Source organism: Vigna unguiculata, chromosome 5 (assembly GCF_037176805.1).
Source record: "Vigna unguiculata cultivar grain cowpea cultivar isolate G323 ecotype 2 chromosome 5, ASM3717680v1, whole genome shotgun sequence".
Classification (NCBI taxonomy): Eukaryota; Viridiplantae; Streptophyta; class Magnoliopsida; order Fabales; family Fabaceae; genus Vigna; species Vigna unguiculata.
In genome coordinates, this window is record NC_140796.1 from 8,617,763 (window position 1) to 8,639,529 (window position 21,767).

Sequence of the window (21,767 nt, forward strand, 5' to 3'; positions counted from 1 at the left end):
TGCACCACAAATTGAGACTATTGTTTTTTTTATACTTCTTAATTGAATGTGTTGAATATCTTCTTAAAAGTTTTCATGAATATGTTCTACATGGCAAAATAAGAAAGAATTAAAAAAAGAAGAAGAAGATATTGATAAAGGACAATCCCCTTTTTGTTTAAAATACACTAAAAAATTATTATGATATTTTTAATAAATAAAAATATATTATAAGTATCATAGCTAGGATACAATCGAACTTCAAAATAATTAAAAATACAATATTCATATATATATATATATATATATATAAATATACTAGTTGTTAATTAATTTGTCAATATGCATAATTATATTTATATTTAGTAAGTGACTTTGATTGATTTTTTTTTAATTTTCAATCTATGTAAGAAAGATTAAGAAAAAAAAAATCTAAATAAGAAAATAAATTTCTCTTTAAATCAATCTTTGGGTTTTTCAAATTGCTTCAGTCTTTAACCTCCCAGATCTTGTAATTCACCAACTATTTGTTCTGTTCGATTTTCTTAATAATTTAATAAACTTTAATTTCAAAGCCTCACACACCAATAATTCCGTCACTTTAATTTTCTTTAATTAGTTGCGATCTTAGTTGGTTCGCCTCAATATAAATTTCACGAACTCCAACTTTAAACGGCTTCACCGGTCAACTACTTTAGAATATGCCAATACAAACCATTCTTTTCTTTTCAGAACTTTTTTATTACTGCTTTTAGATATATACATTTATTGGGGGTAAAAATCAGCTAGTTATGTGAGAGCAACCATAAATAAAATTAAAAAAATATATAATTAAAATTAAAATACTTAATTTTTGTGTAACGTTAAAATTCCAATAGATTTTTCAACTAAAACCAAATTAAATAACTTCATATTAACCTGAGGATGTAGCCATCAAACAAATTATAAAAATTTGATATGAGAATCATAGTTATTAAAATAAACATAAAAATTTCAGTCAGGTTGCAATCGGACAATAATTATGATAACATTTTTTTTTTATTTACTATCACTAATATTATAATTATAATTATAATAATATAATTGATGAAAAGAAAGTAGGAGAATTTAGTGATGTGAAAATAAAATTGGCAGACAACACGAGAATAAGAACATTGGAGTTACCGTCAAATATAGAGAAACAACATTGGAGTTTCCTCAAATCCAATCCGTAATCGCTCGCTGCCGAAGATCATTGTTTGCCCGTCTCGCTCTCTGCGATGCATTCATTTCTTTCTTCTTCTTCACAGCTTCATTTATATACTACAAAGCCATAATCTCAACACATTTATTTACGCATATTCCCTTGTTGCTGTTCCACACATATACTTGCTTCTTCTTCTTCTTCGTGTTGTTGTAAATGGCGAATGCATCTGGGTTCTTCACGCCTTCGGTTCCCCACTTCAGAGTCAGGGTTCGGCCACTCGCTACTGCCAATGGATTCTCCGCCAAAGTTGTTTGCTTTGGAAATATCGAAGGAGCTGAAAATCGTGCTACTTCCAAATCTTCGACACCCAGGTCGATTTTTGCTCTCTGCTTGATCTATTTCGGTTAAAGTTTCGATTTTGAATCACACCCAACTCGGTTTTCTTTACCATCTGTAGAGGCTAGCACCATTGTGACTTTGAAACCTTGGTTCTAGTTCTAGGTTTGTTATTGCTATTTGGGATCACAATAATTCGTTTGTTTGTTTTTCCTATCATTCGTATAATTGAAGTGTGCAGGCTTGTCAGCAAAGGGTGCAAGTTAGTCGGATGTGGCTCTGCTGTGCCAGCTCTTGAGATTTCTAACGATGAACTTTCGCAAATTGTTGATACTTCTGATGAATGGATATCTGTTCGAACCGGGATTCGTAGACGACGGGTTCTTTCAGGTTAGTCATTGGCAATGGCGTTAGTGGTTAGTCCAATGTTTCATTCTGGTTCTATGAACAGATAGGTTGGTACAGGGGTTAGGATTTGATTAGATTACACTGCCTGCTTTGCTTGCAATTGAAAGTGCTGCATGCAAGTTGTGTGCTTGGTTGTACTTTAAAAAACATGTGCTCACTACTTTATTGTAGTTGTTTGTTTTTTGATCTAATGAATTAAAATGGGAAGCCTAGGGATTTCAATACTTCAATCGTATGGCTTGCAAAATCATGGAGAAGACTGCTGTTTCAGCGATGTTGTGACTCATACTTTTACTTAGGATTAGAACAATCACACTTTTGGGGGCGGGGGAGTTAATGTTGCTGCTTCAATAGTGGCTTGCTTTAGTCTTTGTTATGACTTCTGTGGTTCATTACTACGCGATGAATCGATTATGAACACGTGGTACTTTTAACGTCAGCCAGTTTCATACCATTTATTAGGTGTTGGAATTGTTTGTTAACCAAAAACCAGCTTAGTTGTTGAATTCCTAATATCAGACAGACCATTGTTGCAATGAATCTTTGTGTGGTTGGTTGATGATCATCAAATCCAAAGTGGTGTGGTGCAACTGTTTTGTCCTCTTGTCACAACTAGCATTTCATAAACAATTGTTATAATTAGCGGTTCATAAACTGCCAATTTAATAGACTTAGAAAATGGACTTCTTGATAGGATACCATCTTCTTAACACAATAATTTAGTTCAATTCCAAACAACGTCAAGGCCAAGATCCATGATAAGGAGGCTATTCCCCAAAACCAACAGAGGTTGATCTTCACTGGGCGCCAACTTTAGGATGGGAAGACCCTTGCTGACTATAAGATTCAGAAGGAGTACCGTGTCCTTCATCTCAAAGGAGGAATGTAGATTGCCATTTAAGACTCTGATGGATAAGACCAGAGCTCTCTGACACCATTCACAATGTGAAAGGGAAAATTCAGGGTAAGGAGGGCATCCCACCAGACCAACAGAGGTTGATCGTTAAAGGAAGTAGTTGGAGGATGGTAGGACCCTTGCTGATTGTGATATATAGAAGGAGTCAACCCTTCATGTTGTCCCACATTTCCATGGGTGCTTTTAAGTTGGGGTGATCTGTGTGTGATGTGAGATGGTTCCCGAACATTTAAAAGATCATGATGTGAATTAAATAAATTTGGTTTGTGTTGGGTTGTATTGTCTCATTAATATTGGAGCAAGGATTGAATTAGACTGAAAGTTAATTTTCTAAGATGATATCAAAATCTATCCTAATGAGGTTTGTTTGATCTATTGTGTCATTTGCTATTGGGTTATTATCAAACCACCCATATATATCTAGTATCATGCTCGAAAGTTCAGTCTTCTACATGAGGGTGTGTGTTGGAGACCTGACATCGAATAGAGATATGATTAAATTATAATATATAAGTGAGTATAAACCTTACCTCACAAATGAATTTTGTGAGGTTGAATTAATTTTAAGTCCTTTTTCTTAGAAAGTACCATTTTTTCAAAAGATAACAAAAAGTATGCATGGCTTCCAGCCTCATCAAGAGGAATTGTTTAAATCTTTGGTGGATCATGGAATTTAGAATTTTGATTCAAATGAACTACTGCTTCTAAATTTGCTAAATAGGATACGTATGTTGACAAGAGTAAAAATCACAACAAAAGTAAATGCTTTCTAAATATGGAAAACAAACAAACAAGGTCAGTCCATCTCTGCTAAGCTATAGCTGTAAGAACATATTTTTGTCAAGAAGTCAGGGCAAACCTACCAAATAACTTAGTCTCTTAAAAAGTAACAGTAACTAAGAGGTACCTTTTCCCCTTATCCATCACAATGAAGAGTTAAGCTAACCAGTATCCGTGATATACACAATCCAGCTGTGCTTAGGGGAGACAATCTAGTATTCTTAGCCACTCTGAGGAAATCCGTGGAAATTGAGTCATCAAATCATTTTAATGCAATTTCTGTTGTAGAATCATAAATAACTTATCCAATATACATTCAACATAAATCTAACAATACAAGAGTATTCAGACACCAAATGCAAACATATTTGAGCGATCCATCCCATAGTGCATTCATCATACCTGATCTAACATGATGAGCAGGGGACTTTTGAAGAAACCTTCATCATTACAAAATCTATCTGCCTTGCCCTTATCTTTTCTCTCTGATTTTCTGTTTACTTGGAAGGTGGAGAAGGGAAGAACTAAAATGAAACGGAGGGAAGGTCCATCTCCTCCTTCGTAATCCTAACAACATCCTCCATATCTTGCTGCAGCTCTGGAAGCAAGTGAATTCCAAGTTGATGAGCATGCTTGCTTGGTCCTTCTTGTAATCTTCTTTCAAGTTCATCTGCTAGTTCTATAATGTTGCAGATTGACCCCAATGTTTATACCAACTTAATAAGTTACCTTTCTCTAGTATCGTGGGCGATGCAAGAATATGTTTTAGACTCCTGCCTGACACAATGACATGGACCTTAACACAATAATAAGAACTAAAACTCCAAAACTATACATATCTCCCATCATATTTCGGTGCCACATAACTTGGTGTCTCTCTCATGCTAGTTGTTCTGCGGAGCTTGTGGCTGAAAAGATCTCTACTTCTCCTGTCACTTTTCGATGAGTACTTTCTTCTTCCAGTCTCTTGTAGCTGAACTCCCCATCTTGATCACTCTCATTATCACCCTTGATAGAGAGACAAATGTTGCCAATATTGAAGAATTTACTGAAGTGTCGGGATTGAAGTTTAAAACAGACCCAATAGAACCATAGTGAAGCCCATATGTTATAGAGATTAAGTTTTGTATGATTCTTAGTTTGCTAACTTTGTTTTACATAGGCATTCAGTTATTTTGTTCCTCCTTTTATGGGTGATGTATTGAACTGTTATATAAGCCTTGAACAGACATGAAGGGGAGAGAAAAATATCAATAAATTTCAATTCTGTTTTTGGAGGTTCCTTACAACCCTCCTCTCCACACTTGTTATGTCTGCTAAGTTTAAACCTTGTACCCAAATAAGAAATGGAGCACTACCAAGCCTTTCTACGTAGTCTTTATCTACATAATTTTTTTAGTTCCATCTATTCTCAACCTCTAGTTCAAATGAGGACTACTGCAATCAGCTGTTTGGCATATATAGTTGGAAACGAAAACAAAATCTTAGTAAGTGGGTTTGTGGCAACTCAACCTCACAAAATTGACTTGTAAGATGAGAATGGTACTCCAATTATATATTATAATTCGACCTTATTCCTAGTCGATGTTGGATCTTTAACACATCCTCCACATCTAAGAATAAATATGAGATTAAATATTTATGAGTGATCTAACAGGAGGAGTCCGATAACATCACAATAGCACCAAAGAACTTGACTAGGATAGGCTCTGAATGACTCTGATACCATCTTAGTAAGTGAGCTTATGTCTAATTCAGCCTCACAAACCAACTTATGTTGAGAACCGCACCTAACTTATATATTATAATTCGGCCTTATTACTAGTCCATATGAAATTTCCAACATATACTCATATAACAATTTCTACATTGTAACCAAAAAGGGTCATAAAAAATTGTGATCCCGAGAATCTGAAGCTCATTTTGGGGCTCTCTTACAACATGTTTAACAGCAACCAAGTTGCCATCTTTAAGTATTTGGTTGGGATCCAAGTTGCCTTTGATTAAAGAGGAAGTTTTGAAGTAAAATGATTGGTTTGGATCACTTAGATGAGGGAGGGAAAAGGAAAGGGATACTAAATACAACTGAAAGTATGATACTGTTTGTACTTGGGGGATCTTTACATTATTATTATTATTATTATTATTATTATTATTATTATTATTATTAGGCATTACTGATGTTGGTTGAATTGTTGAAACATGAAGATGGGATGAGACTGGAGAGGTTTTCTTTAATGTGCTATTATTTTGTCTCATATGCCATCACTATACCACATGCACTTTAGGCTAGTCACATGCAGATTGCAATGACATTAGACCCATCTTTCATTCTAGTGTAGTTGCTATAAACAGATGATAGGTACAGTTCAGTGGTTAGAATTTAATTTGATAACTTCGCTGCTCTCAACTTAGTCTCTTTATGATAAATTGGCCAGGCAAAGTTTAGCATCTCAAGAGGGTGAAGCTTCAATTTATGTTGCTTTGCCTTCTGCATAAATCCAATTCTTGCTTTCAAAAGATAATCCTGTCGAAACTTGCTTAGTTTTGGAAGATTTATAGTATATTGATATGCTTGCTTTCTGTTGCTTGTTGCTGTGCTTGCAGGCAAAGATAACTTGACAACTTTAGCAGTAGAGGCAGCTAGGAAAGCACTTGAGATGGCAAAGGTAGACTCTGATGATCTTGACCTAATATTGATGTGCACATCAACGCCAGAGGATCTTTTTGGTAGTGCTCCACAGGTAGGAGTTAAGATGTATTGTATCGAAAATAATTCTTTACATTCTGCTATCATCTTTATCCTTTTGCTTGTAATTTCTATGTGTGTGTCTGTACATTGGCACATGTTAAGGGATTAGTGGCATATTTGAGCAATTATGATGCTGCAGAATTGTTCTGGAAATGATTTTATGTTATTATTGTACTCGTCTCTCCAAGATGGGTGTCTTCTTTTCTTTTATGGAACCTCTCCTATAATTTTATTGTCGTTACAACTTGCAGATTTCAAAACAACTTGGCTGCAAAACAAATCCATTGTCTTATGACATTACAGCTGCATGTAGTGGATTTGTGTTGGGTTTAATATCAGCTGCTTGTCACATTAGGGGTATGAATTGGTTGTTTTTGTTGGCTTAATCATTCCTAAATATGGTGAAAATAACCATTGCCCTTTATTGTGTGAATGCAGGAGGGGGATTTAATAATGTTCTAGTTATTGGAGCAGACGCTCTTTCACGATATGTTGATTGGACTGACAGAGGGACTTGTATTCTTTTTGGGGATGCTGCTGGTGCTGTACTGCTACAGGTAATTGTATATCTTCGTGGTATTTTCGAAAGTTGTGGCAAATGTCAGTTAGAAATTTGGATCTTGTTTCTTGGTTATTACACTTAGCTTTGTTGCTTATGTTTGTCTTATCTTTATTCAAGATAAATACTAGTTTTTAGAATCTTTTTAAAAATTTACGCCTTTGCTCTGTACAATCATTACATTGCAGGGCTGCAACAGTGAAGAAGATGGTTTATTTGGTTTTGATTTGCATAGTGATGGCAATGGTCAGAGGTTTGTGCTTCTCACATTACTCTCGAGTGATTTTCTATCTTCCTCTAAGCTATGTAATCAAGCACAAACTCTTCCTTGGTTTAGGCACTTGAATGCTGCCATCAGAGAAAACGAGTCAGATAATGCATTGGATTCAAACGGTTCTGTGCTTGGAAGCTTTCCTCCGAAGCCATCCTCATATTCATGCATTCAAATGAACGGCAAAGAGGTCTTTCGCTTTGCTGTGCGATGTGTACCACAGTCAATTGAATATGCCCTTGAAAAGGCTGGTCTTCCTGCATCTAGCATCGATTGGCTAATTCTCCATCAGGTACGCCGAAATTATCTATAAAATAAATACTTGAATAAGTTTTTAGTCCTGAACTTTAATGTAAAATCAAAATTTGTTAGTGTCTGAAACTTTGATACATTTTGGTTTCAAACTTTAAAAATAAATGAATATAGTTCTTTAAGACGATGTTACATTCGCGACTTCCTTGATAATAAGTGCAGGCAAACCAGAGGATCATTGATGCAGTTGCCACTCGGTTAGAACTCCCCTCAGAACGGGTGATATCAAATTTGGCTAACTATGGAAACACAAGTGCAGCTTCCATTCCCTTGGCTTTAGATGAAGCAGTTCGAAGTGGTAAGGTTCAGCCAGGCCACACCATTGCAACCGCCGGCTTCGGCGCCGGTCTTACTTGGGGTTCGGCGATTGTTCGTTGGTGCTGAATGCTTTTCTTTCACATTCTTACACATTTGTAGAACATGAGTTCTGGGGAATTTAGCAAAGGATAGATATCATTAACATTTTCTCATCAATTTATTTTGTCTTTTACTTTTTACATTCTCCTTGGTGTAATTTTTTTCTCAACTACCAATTTTTCTTTTACCAAGGCATGTATTTGTCATTCAGATTTATTTTAAACGAGGCTCACTATTTATGTTTCTCAATGGTACTAAGTTTTTCAAACAATTTTTTGTAGTTTCTATACTGTTTTTTGTGATTCCAATATTATTAAATCATTTAACAAAATACATAATAACTTTTCCAAAAACAGAATGAACAGAAATTATGCCTAAGTTGACATCAATCGTCAACTTATGAAAACATGCAACTTGCTAAAAGGCCTGCCATTTTCATTCAAGAAACTCAAGAAATATAGTTAATATCTTCATTTTATTCAAGAAAAAGTTTCCACTATTTCATTGATAGAAATTGAACACGTTAATTTAAATGTTTGCAACAATTGGACCATTCATCATTGTCATAAATCGTTATCCTCGTTTAAATAAGAAAAAAAGAAAAACATAAACCAAAAGGGACTTAACAAATTTAATGAAGGTACAGTGACCGATTTAGTTGTTAGTTGACAGTTACTGCACATGACGTAGAAGCTCTTTTCTTTTTTATTATTATGGAATTTCCCTAATTCGCTAACTGTGGTAATGGAACTGTGATTAGCTCAATAAAATTTTATATCATACGATTTTTTTTTTTCAATACATAAATCATTCTTATGTAATGTGTGCAGGCAAAATACCTTATTATTTGGATCCAGAATCTTATCTATTTTCAAATAGAGTAATACTTTGGGTTTAATATAAAATTGTATTTTTTTTTTCTGTTTTGGGTTATCCTTTTCTTTTCAGTTCCTTTATAATATATATATATATATATATTAATCTTCTCATCACATCTTTCATTTTACAATATGCTTAATTTGTTAGGTATTTAAGTGTGAATCTAAGTCTCACATTGACCAGAAATGAAAAAGTAGAGCACTATATAAGAATCAAGGTCCATAAACCCATTGTCTTAAGGTTTTAGGTTGAGAGTGATGTCAATGTCTTATGTGATTGGACTCAGATATCATTGGTATTGTATCTCCTCCAGTGATACCACTCCTTAAAAACCTAACATAATTGGTGGAAAAAATCCAATAATGTATAATATAAATTCTTGTGTTTGGTCGGAGGAAAAATACAAGAAAAGTCAACTTGAAGAGACAAATTTTAAAGTTTTGTTCCATTAACTTTTTTCCTTTTTTCAATTCAAATGTATGTTTTGTCGTATCTTATGCTCCAGCTAGTATCAATAATTTTTGTTGAAGAAATAAGACATGAGAGCTTAGAAGATAAGATATAATTAATAGTGGCATGATACTTGTCGACCTCCAGAAACATTGAAGTGTGTGAAATTAGGAGCTTGAAAATGAACATGAGAACGATTTTCTCCTTCTAGAACTTTTTTTCTTCGTATGAATATGGACACATTTATTTATAATTAACTATTAAATGTTTCATTTTAATTTGAGATATATAAAACTTCAACTCAACATTTTAATTTAAGATATATAGCTCTTTTAATTATTTAAGATACTACCCACCCAATTCTTCGTCCTCCTTAAATAATACATTTGTGTAGAAATTATGAATTGTTTTCATAAACTATCTCGAAGAGTTTATTGAAATTTCTTTTAAGAAAATTTGGAAACATATCATAATCATTTTCATAAATTTTCTGAAACACCCACAAAAATATCTATATATGATAAAATAAATGAGTATAAACTGCAAATAAAATAAGTGTTGGAAAGACATTATGCCTCGTACATATATTTCATGTGAAAGTGATATTACGAATTAAAATTGAATGTAGTTGAGGACTTGTTTGGGGCACTTCACTGTGGGACACTTCTGACATTTGCCTCACTGGCATACTCAATATCTTCCATTACGTGTTTTGTTGTGTAATTATTCTTTTGTATAATAATCATATGAGAATAATACTTATTGATATATTTTACATTTAATTAAATAAAAAATATTATCTTTTCAATAGTTAAAATAATTTAAGTGAATTTAATAAAATTAAACTTTTTGTATTGAAGTTATACTTTTTTTATTACTCTAAAAAGGAAATATATACTTAAACGATAATCTTTTCCGGTTAAAATTTAGTTAGACTTAACCTCAAGGATGAATAAAAGAAGACGAAAATAAATTAACTAATGTTTTTAAGAGTTTCCGGGAGACAAATACTAAGTTAAAAGTTAAAGGTTAATTAATCATTAGTTTTTATAAAATAACTTACTTTCTTTTCATCCTTGAAAAAAATATGAAGTTGATATTTTTTTCTTAGTGTCATGTCAACTTAGAAAAGAAAATATTTAACTGTATTTATTTTCATAAAAAGTTTAATTATAAATATATTTTATGATAATTGAGTTTATTTTACAAAAATCACTATATTTCCACAATTTCTTTTTTTACGGTCTCTACATTCTCTCTAATTTTTTGAACTTGAATATCATCTGTTTGATGTTTAACGATCAAAGATTATTAGTAGATCCACAATGGAATATCTGCACTTTTGATCGATCAAAATCTAAAATAAGATAAGTTCAATTTTTACTCTATTTTTTAGTTTAGCATTTTATGATACATTGATTTTAGGATTTATGCATGTGACTCAAAATAACTCAAAGTGAATATCTATTTAGTTGTGATTGTTATGATATCCTTAGATTGTGATTTGATATCTTTGTAGGTAGTTAGAGCATCTTATGAGAACTAAAGCTTTAGAAGTATCTTTGAATTAAGGATTTTTATACGCTGGGTAAGAGAAACTAGTTTATTAATATTGATTGATTTATTTTTGACATGTGGATTCTGAGTATGAATTTGAGATTTTTGTATATTGAATTGATTTAGTTATTTGATTGATTGGAAACTTTTATTTGTGGAACTCATTTATATAGGATTATCCAATTTGCTCGACCCGAGGTCTGTTTTAAACCTGAACATGATATTATGAACAAAGGAAGATATGGAATCACCTAGATAGGAAGATTGGATAACCTATTGTAGAGAAGATATGTTGGGGTATGGTGTTGTGTGGTATCACAAAACTATCATGTGCTAAGTTTAAATTTGAAGTCAATGAGCACCATTGATTAAGGTGTTGAGCACCACCTCCTGATTGTTGGATGCTCACTTGACAGTGAGTTCCAATCCTCCAGGACGTTGGGCGCCACCTTAAAATTGTTGGGCACTCACTTAACAGTGAGTTCTAGAGAGATTGGTGTTGGGCCTTGTGATGCTAGGCACCACCTATAATTTAATTCAAGGGTGCCAAAGGCTTAGGGTGTTGGGCACCAAGGAGTTCCCTCTAGCTGTGTAATGGACGAATTTTCATATTTTAGCTTTTACAATGTTGTATATGTTTTGATCAATTAATAATGGATGGTTTATATGTGAAAAAGAGGATGATTGGAATGCTTAATATAGTTTGAAATAATTGAAAATTGTATTATGGTTTGATATGAATGATGTGGAATGAGAATGTAATGATTCATAGGGTGGGAATACTATTATGTGTGATGATGAGTGAAGTGTATTGACATCATAGTTGGAGTAAGACTATCTTGACTCAACTAATATTGGACTCATATAGAAAGATACGCGAGAGCTGGAGGATATTATTATATGTATGTAGATTTGGCACGAGATTGAATCTTACAGATATAGGATTTACCCTGTCATACTATTTGGTAGGGGATGTGGCCGCCCAACCATGATATAGTTGTTGCCCCTGAGAGGTATGAGTGAGTTATGACAGATGTATATTTGTGTGTGAAAGAGCCATGATGACCTTTGTAGATATGATATTCTTTAGACATTGATGATTGAGTGTAGGGGTGGCAAAACGGGCCAACCCGACCCGTTTTGGCCTGGCCCGCCAAAAACGGGTCGGGCCAAGCTGGTCCACCTCCAATAAACGGGCTGGATCTTGTAACTCGTTCCGTCTTAGGGTGGGTTGACTCGCCTATTTTTTGTTTTTAATTTTTTTTAACTTTTTTTAAATTTTTGTTATAAATCTAATATATATATATATATATATATATATATATATATATATATAAAACAAAAAAAAGTACTATTTTTTAATTATTTTTAATTTTAAACATAAAAAAATTTTAAAAAAATGGTTGGCGGGCCAGGATGGGCTGACCGTTTTGGCCCACTAAACTGGCGGGTTAGGCGGGTTGGGTTACAACGGGTTGACGGGTTGGAAATTCCAACCCGACCCGCCCTTTTTTTGGCAGGCCGGCCCCCGCTTTGACATCCCTAATTGAGTGTGATGTATGACTTGTGAGGTGTATGCCTATTTACAGTTTAGTGTTTAAAACTAGTAGTATGTAAATTTATTCTACATTACCTTGTTGTGTGTTATGTTATGGTTTGTCCACCTATATTTTGCCTGAAGAGAGAATAATACAGGTAAAAATAATGAGCATGGATGATATTGTTGAAGGTTGATAGGGAGTAACTGTTACTTTGGTAATGTTCATATTGTAAAGATTTTTCCTAATTGATAAATGATTAATTATATTTTGAATGCTTAATTTGTTTTGTTTAGGATTCTAAATATATAACTTATATACTTAAGCTTGTTCTTTTTATCAATTATGTAATTATAATTAGTAAAATAATCTTACTAGATTGGTTTGTTATATTTAGTAAAATGTTGTTCAAAATATTACATATTTACATGAATATATATATATATATATATATATATATATATATATATATATATATATATATATGACATAACTATGAAATGAATGTACTTTGAAAAGTTGGTGTCAAAGTATCTCTTATTTATTTCAAAGTAGTCTTTGAATTGTCATATATAGTAGAGCTTTTTTATCTATAACAATAATAAAGAGGATTCCCTATTTTGTCTCCACATTTCAAAATACTAATTTTACCTTTTCTAATATAATTATTTATTAAATTTTTGAAAATTGATCGTTATTTTTACAAACTTTTTTTCCTATTTATCAACAATTATTCTGTCATCTTTTCTTATATATTTCACTTTATTTTTAATAAATTTATAATTTTATTTTATATATTAACTTAATAACATTACATTATCATCACCTATTAATATAATATCACGCATATTTAAAAGATGCATACACACTCGCGCCTGTGTAGACGCTAGTGATATTTATGCGAGTTGCTTAATACTGTTTTTATAATATTTTATACCCTTTTATTATTTGAAATAATTTTATTTTTTATTTTAGATAATTCAATAAAAAAAAGTTCCAATAAAGAAACTTTAAATAGATTTTATTAAAAAAAAAAGAAAGAAAGAAACTCACTGATATTTCTTCTATACATAGAGATGGCAAATAAATCCGTGCCCGTGGGTATCACCCGAACCCGTCCCCATTTTGACGGGGAATCCCCGCTTTGACTGGGTATGGGTATGGGTAATACCCGAAATTTTCAACTGGGGATGGGGATGGGGATGGGGATATATATATACCCGCCCAAATACCCGTCCCCGCTTAAATTACTAAACTATTTATAATTTATTAAATAATCTAAAAAATATATATAAATAAATAATATATTTACACATAAAATATAATATAATATAATATAATATAGTATATATACATATAAATAAAATATACTTTTATATATATATATATATATATATATTTACACATATACATGTAATATAATATAATATACATATAATATATATACATAATAATATAATATAATATATATAATATATACGTATAAAACAAATTAATCATTTAACTAGTGAGATCTTTTATAAACAAATTTATAACATTACAAATTTATAAAAATTTAAAAGAAATATATATATATATATATATATATATATATATATATATATATATATATATATATATATATATATATATATATATATAAAAGCATAAAATATGTACGTATATACATATAATATATATACATAATAATATAATATATACTTAAAATAAATATATATCTATAAATATATATATATATATATATATATATATATATATATAAACATAAGATATCCACACATATAATATATACACATAGTAATAATAATATAATATATAATATAATATAATATATATAAATAATTATATATATATATATAAACATAAGATATCCACACATATAATATATATATACATAGTAATATAATATAATATATAATATAATATATATATATATATATATATATATATATATAACATATTTCTCATTCTCTTTGTTTTTTGTTATACACTTTGTTTACTCTCTCAATTGTCTGGTTTGTTTTTCAAGATTTAATTTTGAAGGTAATTTTTCTTCTTCTTATTATTACATAATTTTTACTCTCTGTACATGGTTATGTTCAAATAGGTGTTCCTCAATTTCATTCTATGAAATAATTTTTAGGTTACACATTTGATTATCTTTATTTATTTATTTATTTTCATGAAAATGTTTGACTCTTATTTTGTAGCTCTTCTTTTTGTTACTTTGGTTATACACTTTTTTACTCTCTTTTAATTATTTGGCTTGTTCTTTAAGGTTTAAGCAGATCTTCAAGGTACTTTTCCTTTTATCATAATCTTAATTATACATTTTTTTTTCCGTTATGTTATGTTCAAATGGATATTCTCAAATTTGGGTCACACATTTAATTATCTTTACTCCTTTATGATAATTTTATTTATTATTTATTTTTTGTTTCATGATAATACTATAGAGGCTTTGATGTGTACAAGAAGTTGGATATGGAACTCAAACCATCTAGGTAAGTTACTCAAATTTATTAATAATATTTTTTGTTAGTATTTTTTGTGAATTCTCATCTAATATTCTACGTTTGGTGTTTGTAGGTGTTAAAAAATTAAAAGGAAAAGATGTTCTCATGAGTGAAAATGAATCTGATGAAGAAGGTACATTATATTCTAGTAATTAAAATTTTCAATTTCAATTATTATATCATATCTAATTTTTCATTTTTTTTCTATGTGTAGGTGGATCGAATGCAAATGAAACCACTGATCATTTGTAAAATTAATAAATATTTTGGTTATTATAAAATTTTAGTAATGTGTAATTTTTTAGCTTTTATATAATTATTTGAATTTTATTTAGTTGTTATTTGATACTTTAATTTGAGATTTATACTATGATAATATTTTTCTTAATATTTGACATCATGAAAATCAAAAAGAGTATGTTATTTTAATATTGAATATTTTGATAGTATCATGATTCCGTTGGTGTGATTTTTAAATTTTTTTTATAAAAAATATTTAATTGATATATGGAACAATAAAAAAATGGGTATGGGTATGGGTATAAGAAAATATCCGTTACCCGGTGGGGATGAGGATGAGTCAAAAGTTGTATACCCGTTGGGTTTGGGATGGGGATGGGGATGAATCTTTATTATGAGGATGGGGATGGGATCATGATACCCGTACCCGCCCCGCCCCGTTGCCATCCCTATCTATACATACACAATTTACTTTCTGAAGTGACTGCTCTCTCTATAAAGAGTATTTCACCGTACATAAACTGTTCTCCAATGAAAGTTTTGATACACTTCGAGTCCAATCCATAAATTAAAGAAAAAGAATTTATGAATATTAAAACGAATAAATATTTAATAAATAAATAAAAATGTATCATATTGATAAATATATATATATATATATATATATATATATATATTTAACTAGTGTGGAAATTAATATTAAATAACATTCATCGGCAGGTCCAAAATAAAATTTGGGAAACTTATCCACTGACAGTTCTTAATCCCAATTACTCAGCTAAGTTACAAACCTTTCACCAAAATCTCAAATCACCAAATCCATGAATTGCAACATTCGAAAGACTGAACCAACAATCACAGTGATGGAATGTAAATTTGACAGAGAAAAGTGTTTGAGAAGAAGGAAAAAGATTCGAGTGATTGCATATCTATATATTGTTTCTTGTTTGAAAAAGGAAATAGATTTGCGGTGAAGGATTTTCAAAATATCCCTATCTATTAATTACGAAGTTTCGCAAGCTAATTATGACATTCACACTCATAAACTTTGCAAGAACCCTAAAGACAATCGTGTCACGTTCAAACACAATGAGCAATGCCCTTCACCCTATATAATACTCTCTGATACAGGACACACAGTTTGTGTCATAAATGATGAACTTGGACCACACGGGTAGGTGATCTTCTTCACAATTCATTTAGTTCAGTCCCATTCATAGTCACAACCTATTAAACATGTTTGTCTAGTATCCTCTTCTTTTTCCTTATTTTGAATAAACTGTTACTACTGGCCATAGCTTTCTTCACTCTGCAATAAATTGCGTAAATTCCTGGAACCAGCACCATGTGAGATAGCTCGTAGTACAAGAAAAAAAATACAAGTAAATTACAGTACAATAATGCATACAATACAAGAGGAAGAAGGGGTGTCCCTTAATGTGGCACGTGTGCCCCATGTTAGGTCTATCTATTTACTACTTATTCAAACATTGTCTCTCTTATTAAGGGCTATGCATTTTCTAGTGCCAATTCCAAGTTTGAATTTGGAGGTAGAAGATCTGCAGCCGTAAATGTAGCATGTTTTGTGGCTGTTTCGTGCCTGATCAAGCACTTCATTTAGGGAAGTAAATGTCTATATAATCTATATCTATATTTATGCATATATAACTTTAATTAATGAGCCTCTCATATTTAATGGACCCAATTGAAGTTAAGAGTTTAAATTAAATTTGTTAACTAATTTACTTGCTCTAGGCACATGCCTACCACGGAATTTGATGGAATGTTAGTGCCTTTTTTTTATATTGTTAGCCAACAAGTGTAAGTTATTTAAAGGAACTAACCTTCTTAAATAATGGTCAATTTTTTCTAGAATACGATTTAGCAATATTGAATTCAGGAATAAGCTAAGGAAAAAGGTAAAAAAATGGGGTTTGTGATATGAAATATACAGTATGATATAATATCAATTGCTGTCAATAATGCAGTTGCTGATATTAAACAGCATGATATTAAAAGATATATTCAAATGCTGACTTCACCTACGTATACAATACTATTATTTAAATCAAAAACCATGGTCCAAAACCTCCACATACTTAGTTTTTTGTTCTCAGAAAACCCATTTAGATTCAGTGAAACACAGGTGACACAGTTATAGTGAAAGATGTTCAGTGGCAAAGGCGAGACAGTGCTGGAGATGAAGCAAGATGACAAGTTCTTCAGCAGGCTTCTCTCAAAGGAAAATTCACTGTCGAAACCCTCTTTCAGAATGGCCGTTGCAGTTCCCTTCGTGTGGGAGTCTCAACCCGGCACACCCAAGTACACTTTCTCCCAAAACACTCTCCCTCCTCTCACTCCTCCACCTTCCTACTACGCCAACTCCACCAACAAAAACAACCCTCTCAAAAAACGCTCAAGATCCAAACTTTTCCTCGCACTCTTCCCAAAGATAAATCTCAAGAAATCACCCTCTTCATCATCTTCTTCTCTATCTTCTCCATCACCCTCTCTCTGGTCACACTCTGATTCTTCCAAGGTTGTCCCTGTCGGGAAGCACGCTCGGAGGCGGTTCTTAAGCTTTGGTTCATCTTTTGACCTCAGGGGAGAGGACGAAGAAGAGGGTGCCTCTTCGCCCACTTCAACACTTTGCTTCGGCCTTTCTCGTTCCACAAGCACTCTGGCTAGCTTCCGTGGCTCAAGCAGGAGGTCATGAATTTTACTGTAATTAAGCCTTTGATTTCGCCAAGGTGCTGTGTTGCTCTCTGGTTACAGTTTTATGTGTAAATGTTTTTTTGCTGTGCTCTTCTTCTGTTCATGCATGTTTAAGGAGCAGCCAATTTTTTAGGATAGAACTGTTCTTAAGTTGTTTCTTCCAAATAAAAGTTTTGCTTCTAAGGTGTACCATGTTAAACTCATAATGCAGTTAAAAACATGTACTCTCTCTTTGCCTTTAGAATGCGGCGAAAAAAAAAATTCATAGTTTTAAGTAAGAACAACAGTATCATCTGTGGGTTATTGTTAAGTTGGTTTTTGTTACCGCTTTGTGACAGTAAGTAGTTTGTTTAGATAAAGATCTTCATCTCTATTTATAGGAAAAAGGTAAATTAATAACGTAAAATAAGTACTTTTGAAAAGCTTAGAAACTTTTTCGGGAAAATTAATTTGAACATAGACATGAAAGAATGCAGTTTATAAGAGAAATTTGTTTTCTTTTTACTTATAAAAAAACTTCATCATAGAGATAACAAAGGATATTATAGGAATTTTCTTTTTTCAAATTTAGGCAAATCTGTCTTGTTAATGGGGATTTTAAAAAATTTTGAAAATGGACAAATTGTGCGGTCCTCACATTTTCAGAAGAAGAAATTGTGCCCAGCACCATTTTGAACTCAAATTGTGTGACACCTAAATGATTTCAGTTGTAATTGATTATGAAATATAAGTAATCAATTATAAATGTTAGAACTGAGATTTTGGATTTTTGTAATCGATTACCACAACGTTATAATCGATTACCAGAGAGTTTTGGTCATTGAAAGTTTTGGTCATTGAAGATGTTTTCTGTAATTCATTATGAATTAAATGTAATTGATTACAATACCAATTTTTGTACGAAATAGTATATAATATTGTAATTTAGGTTTGTCACTCCAAAGTGAGTGGTTTTAGTTGAACGAGATTAAGATTTGGCCTCAAGTAAATGTATGAGATCTACGATCTTCGCATTTCTGTTGGTATTTGATTTGAAAATCTAGATACTTAGGTTGATCGATTCGAAGAAGACATGGGACATGGGTAATGTTCGTCGCCTTCTCATCTTAAATCTTACGACTTTCATCATCTATAAAATATTAATCACGCTTCTTACCACTCTTTTGATCAGATTGAAAATGTAATCAATAATAAAAATGTCCTAAACTCTCTCGTAATTGATTACATTAAGTATGTAATTAATTACAAAAACTCTGGTAATCGATTACATCCTTTTTGTAATCAATTACAACACCGAAAACATCTGCCCCATGCGATTTCTGGATGAAGATCGTCTGCTCCCACAATTTATAGATTTGACTGGTTGACCCACCAAAATTAAAGAAAACATTAAGGGGTACATGATTTCTTTCCGATGGAATCGTAAGGATTACACGATTTGTCTATTTTCAACTTTCTTTTTAAATTTGCCTATTTTTGTAATTAACCTGAACTATTTGTCTCTTAAAAAAACGGAGATTATAATTAAGAACACATGTGATGAGTTTGAGTTGGGTCAAACAAAGTCAGCATTCTGATTTGTAGGCAAATCGGTATGCTGCATGAGAGCTTTTATATATGCATGTGTTGTGGTTTCAGAAGGCTAAACGGATGAGAACAGAAGAAACATGAATGTTTGAGAAGAAAAATAAATAAAAAGCTTGTATTTTGTTTTTGTCTTCCCAAATAAGGCCAATATTGGTATCCTATCAACTACTTCTCAGTTTTGTCTTTCTCAAAGTGATTATTCATTGCAAAAAGCACATTCAGGTAAAAGTAACTATCATGCTATATTAAATTGGCCGGAGTAGCTCACGAATTCTACTCCGTTTCAAAGTGGCTTCGTTTGTGGTACTGTCGTGTTTGTAAAGGACGCAATTGTGTATTAGCGTTACCTTTTTTCTTCAACTTTTCTCGTGTCTCACGGATTCTCATACAAAATATCCTTAGTCATAGAGAAACATGCATGTGTGTGTATATATATATATATATATATATATATGGCTTTTCTGCAATAAATAACTAAAGGGTGAAACTTTGCTTTGGAAATTCGTTTGACTCTGTTATATATGTCAGATACGTCAACATTTGTTAGAAATTTGCACTCTTCTAGCAATATGATGTTTTTTAAGAGTAATTTTTTTATCGAGATTTTATCTTAGAGTACAGAAGACACAAAACTACTTTTTGTTTTAGAAGCAACCCTCTTTTTATACAGTATATTGGAATTCGTCATACATAGAAATTCACAAAAATAGTTTTTTTAACTTTAAACAAAACAAATATTGCCTAAGTTTATTTGGTTTCACGTCTAATCATACTTACATTCAACGAGAAGTTGCGAGTAGATTTTAAGTTGCTTGACTTTAATTAATACTTGCATTACAATGGTTATAAGTGCGACCAAATTACACGCCATTAAATTCTTGTGATTTCATAGAAAACTATGGGCAAAGGAGTTGCAGCAGTTTGAATATGATGGTCTAAAATATATTCGTAAAAGCTGAATAACTTAAATATGTTTACCCTTTTTATTATGATGAAAAAAATGGGAAGAAACTGTTGTTGGCAGAAAGGAAAGATTAAGGGATAGCCAACATTCATTAATCTAATCTGTCGGCAGAGCAACTACTGTGGTGACTTGACCTGGCCAGGTTGCCCACGAGCACATGGACCACTCTTGCACCACTGTATAAATATATTTATAAAAAATAAAAATATATATAACATAGATATAGATTTATAGATACAGTTATGGATATTGTAGGTAGATGCACGTTCACTGTGTCAAAACTACAAATTAATAACTAACTACAGTAAACAACAATTCTAAAAAATGGAAAGAAATATTCAAGTATTGCAGACAAAATTATGACTAGAGGGCAGAAACATTTGAAATGCTGCAATGCATTAATTTCAGCTGTATTTAATATATATGTGGATGTCAATATATTGTATATTTAGTTAATTTTCACCTAATAAATTGAACATTTCATAATTGATAAATCAAGAAAAGAGAAAGCAATTAGGAAATTATTAGTATGGAACACCATCTGTTTCATTATTTCGACTAATTTGTAAGTGATATATATTTAAGTTATTAAACTAAAAATAAAATGATTATAGTATTAATTAACCACGTGTGCATTTGTAAAAACTGATCACAATGATGCGTAAGGTATAGTTTAAGAGCATCTAATAATTTCTGGTGCAATAGAACAAGAGATACAATTGCAGAGCCAAATTCTTTTCCTTAACTGTTTCACAACTCATGTAAAAGACATTGTGTGATAGCCTGTGTTTGGTAATATATATGCTATACTTGTTTCAGAGAAATAACCCACATTTTTGGATATTCCTTTTCCAATTATAATCTATTCTATAGCTAATATGATCATTAGAATTCAAATTATTAATCATTTTAAAAAAAATCTATTAATTACTATTAATTAAGAGGAAATAAAAATAAAAACAAATTTAAATGGAAGAAAAAACAGAAGAAGAAAAATATAATGTTCTTAAATCCATATTTTCTTTTTCTTTTAATCATAAAATAAAATATGAAAACGGGTTAACAATTCTAAAGTGGTTTTACAATATCATAATATTATTATTATTATTATTACTATTATTTATATATGTATTTTGTTTATTTTGTTTCTTCTTGTTTTAAGCAAATCATAGGACAGTTTTTACATTGAAAGAAAGAGTAGGTTGATGTATTTAAATATTGGAGAAAGAAGTTTGGTTGATCCTAAAGTAGAAAGAAAGTTGTGAGATTTGACAACCCATCTATTGTTGTTTTAGGTCCCCACCTAATTAAGTTGAGGCAAAATACTTAGATATTCCAACCAAAAAGCTACAGAAAAGTATTGAATTGAATGGTTCTGAATTTTGGGTATCTTTTCATTTTTGAACCGTGATTTTGGTACTTTATTTTTGCAATTTTTGTCTTTACATCTTGGTAAATTAATGAT

At 31.4% G+C, this 21,767-nt stretch overlaps 2 protein-coding genes across 2 annotated transcripts; both read left to right on the plus strand.

Annotated features, from left to right (window-relative positions):
* The first annotated feature begins 1,126 nt into the window (after positions 1–1,126).
* On the plus strand, positions 1,127–8,105 carry LOC114183081 (3-ketoacyl-acyl carrier protein synthase III). The gene is made up of 8 exons (XM_028069933.2): positions 1,127–1,536; positions 1,743–1,891; positions 6,213–6,349; positions 6,609–6,714; positions 6,796–6,914; positions 7,105–7,169; positions 7,254–7,479; positions 7,662–8,105. Exons 1-8 carry the CDS (start codon positions 1,379–1,381, stop codon positions 7,881–7,883), a joined length of 1,182 nt encoding a protein of 393 aa, XP_027925734.1. The 5' UTR covers positions 1,127–1,378; the 3' UTR covers positions 7,884–8,105.
* An 8,968-nt stretch (positions 8,106–17,073) lies between these two features.
* LOC114184069 (uncharacterized) lies at positions 17,074–17,940 on the plus strand. The gene has a single exon (XM_028071307.2). It carries the CDS (start codon positions 17,204–17,206, stop codon positions 17,750–17,752), a length of 549 nt encoding a protein of 182 aa, XP_027927108.1. The 5' UTR covers positions 17,074–17,203; the 3' UTR covers positions 17,753–17,940.
* The last annotated feature ends 3,827 nt before the right edge of the window (positions 17,941–21,767 follow it).

Bases quoted from the DNA above. Each gene is read 5' to 3' on its own strand.
- LOC114184069 (XM_028071307.2), top strand. From the start codon at position 17,204: ATGTTCAGTGGCAAAGGCGAGACAGTGCTGGAGATGAAGCAAGATGAC.
- LOC114183081 (XM_028069933.2), top strand. From the start codon at position 1,379: ATGGCGAATGCATCTGGGTTCTTCACGCCTTCGGTTCCCCACTTCAGA. The intron at 6,915-7,104 runs GTAATTGTATAT...ATTACATTGCAG, and splicing joins CTGGTGCTGTACTGCTACAG to GGCTGCAACAGTGAAGAAGA. The intron at 7,480-7,661 runs GTACGCCGAAAT...TAATAAGTGCAG, and splicing joins ATTGGCTAATTCTCCATCAG to GCAAACCAGAGGATCATTGA.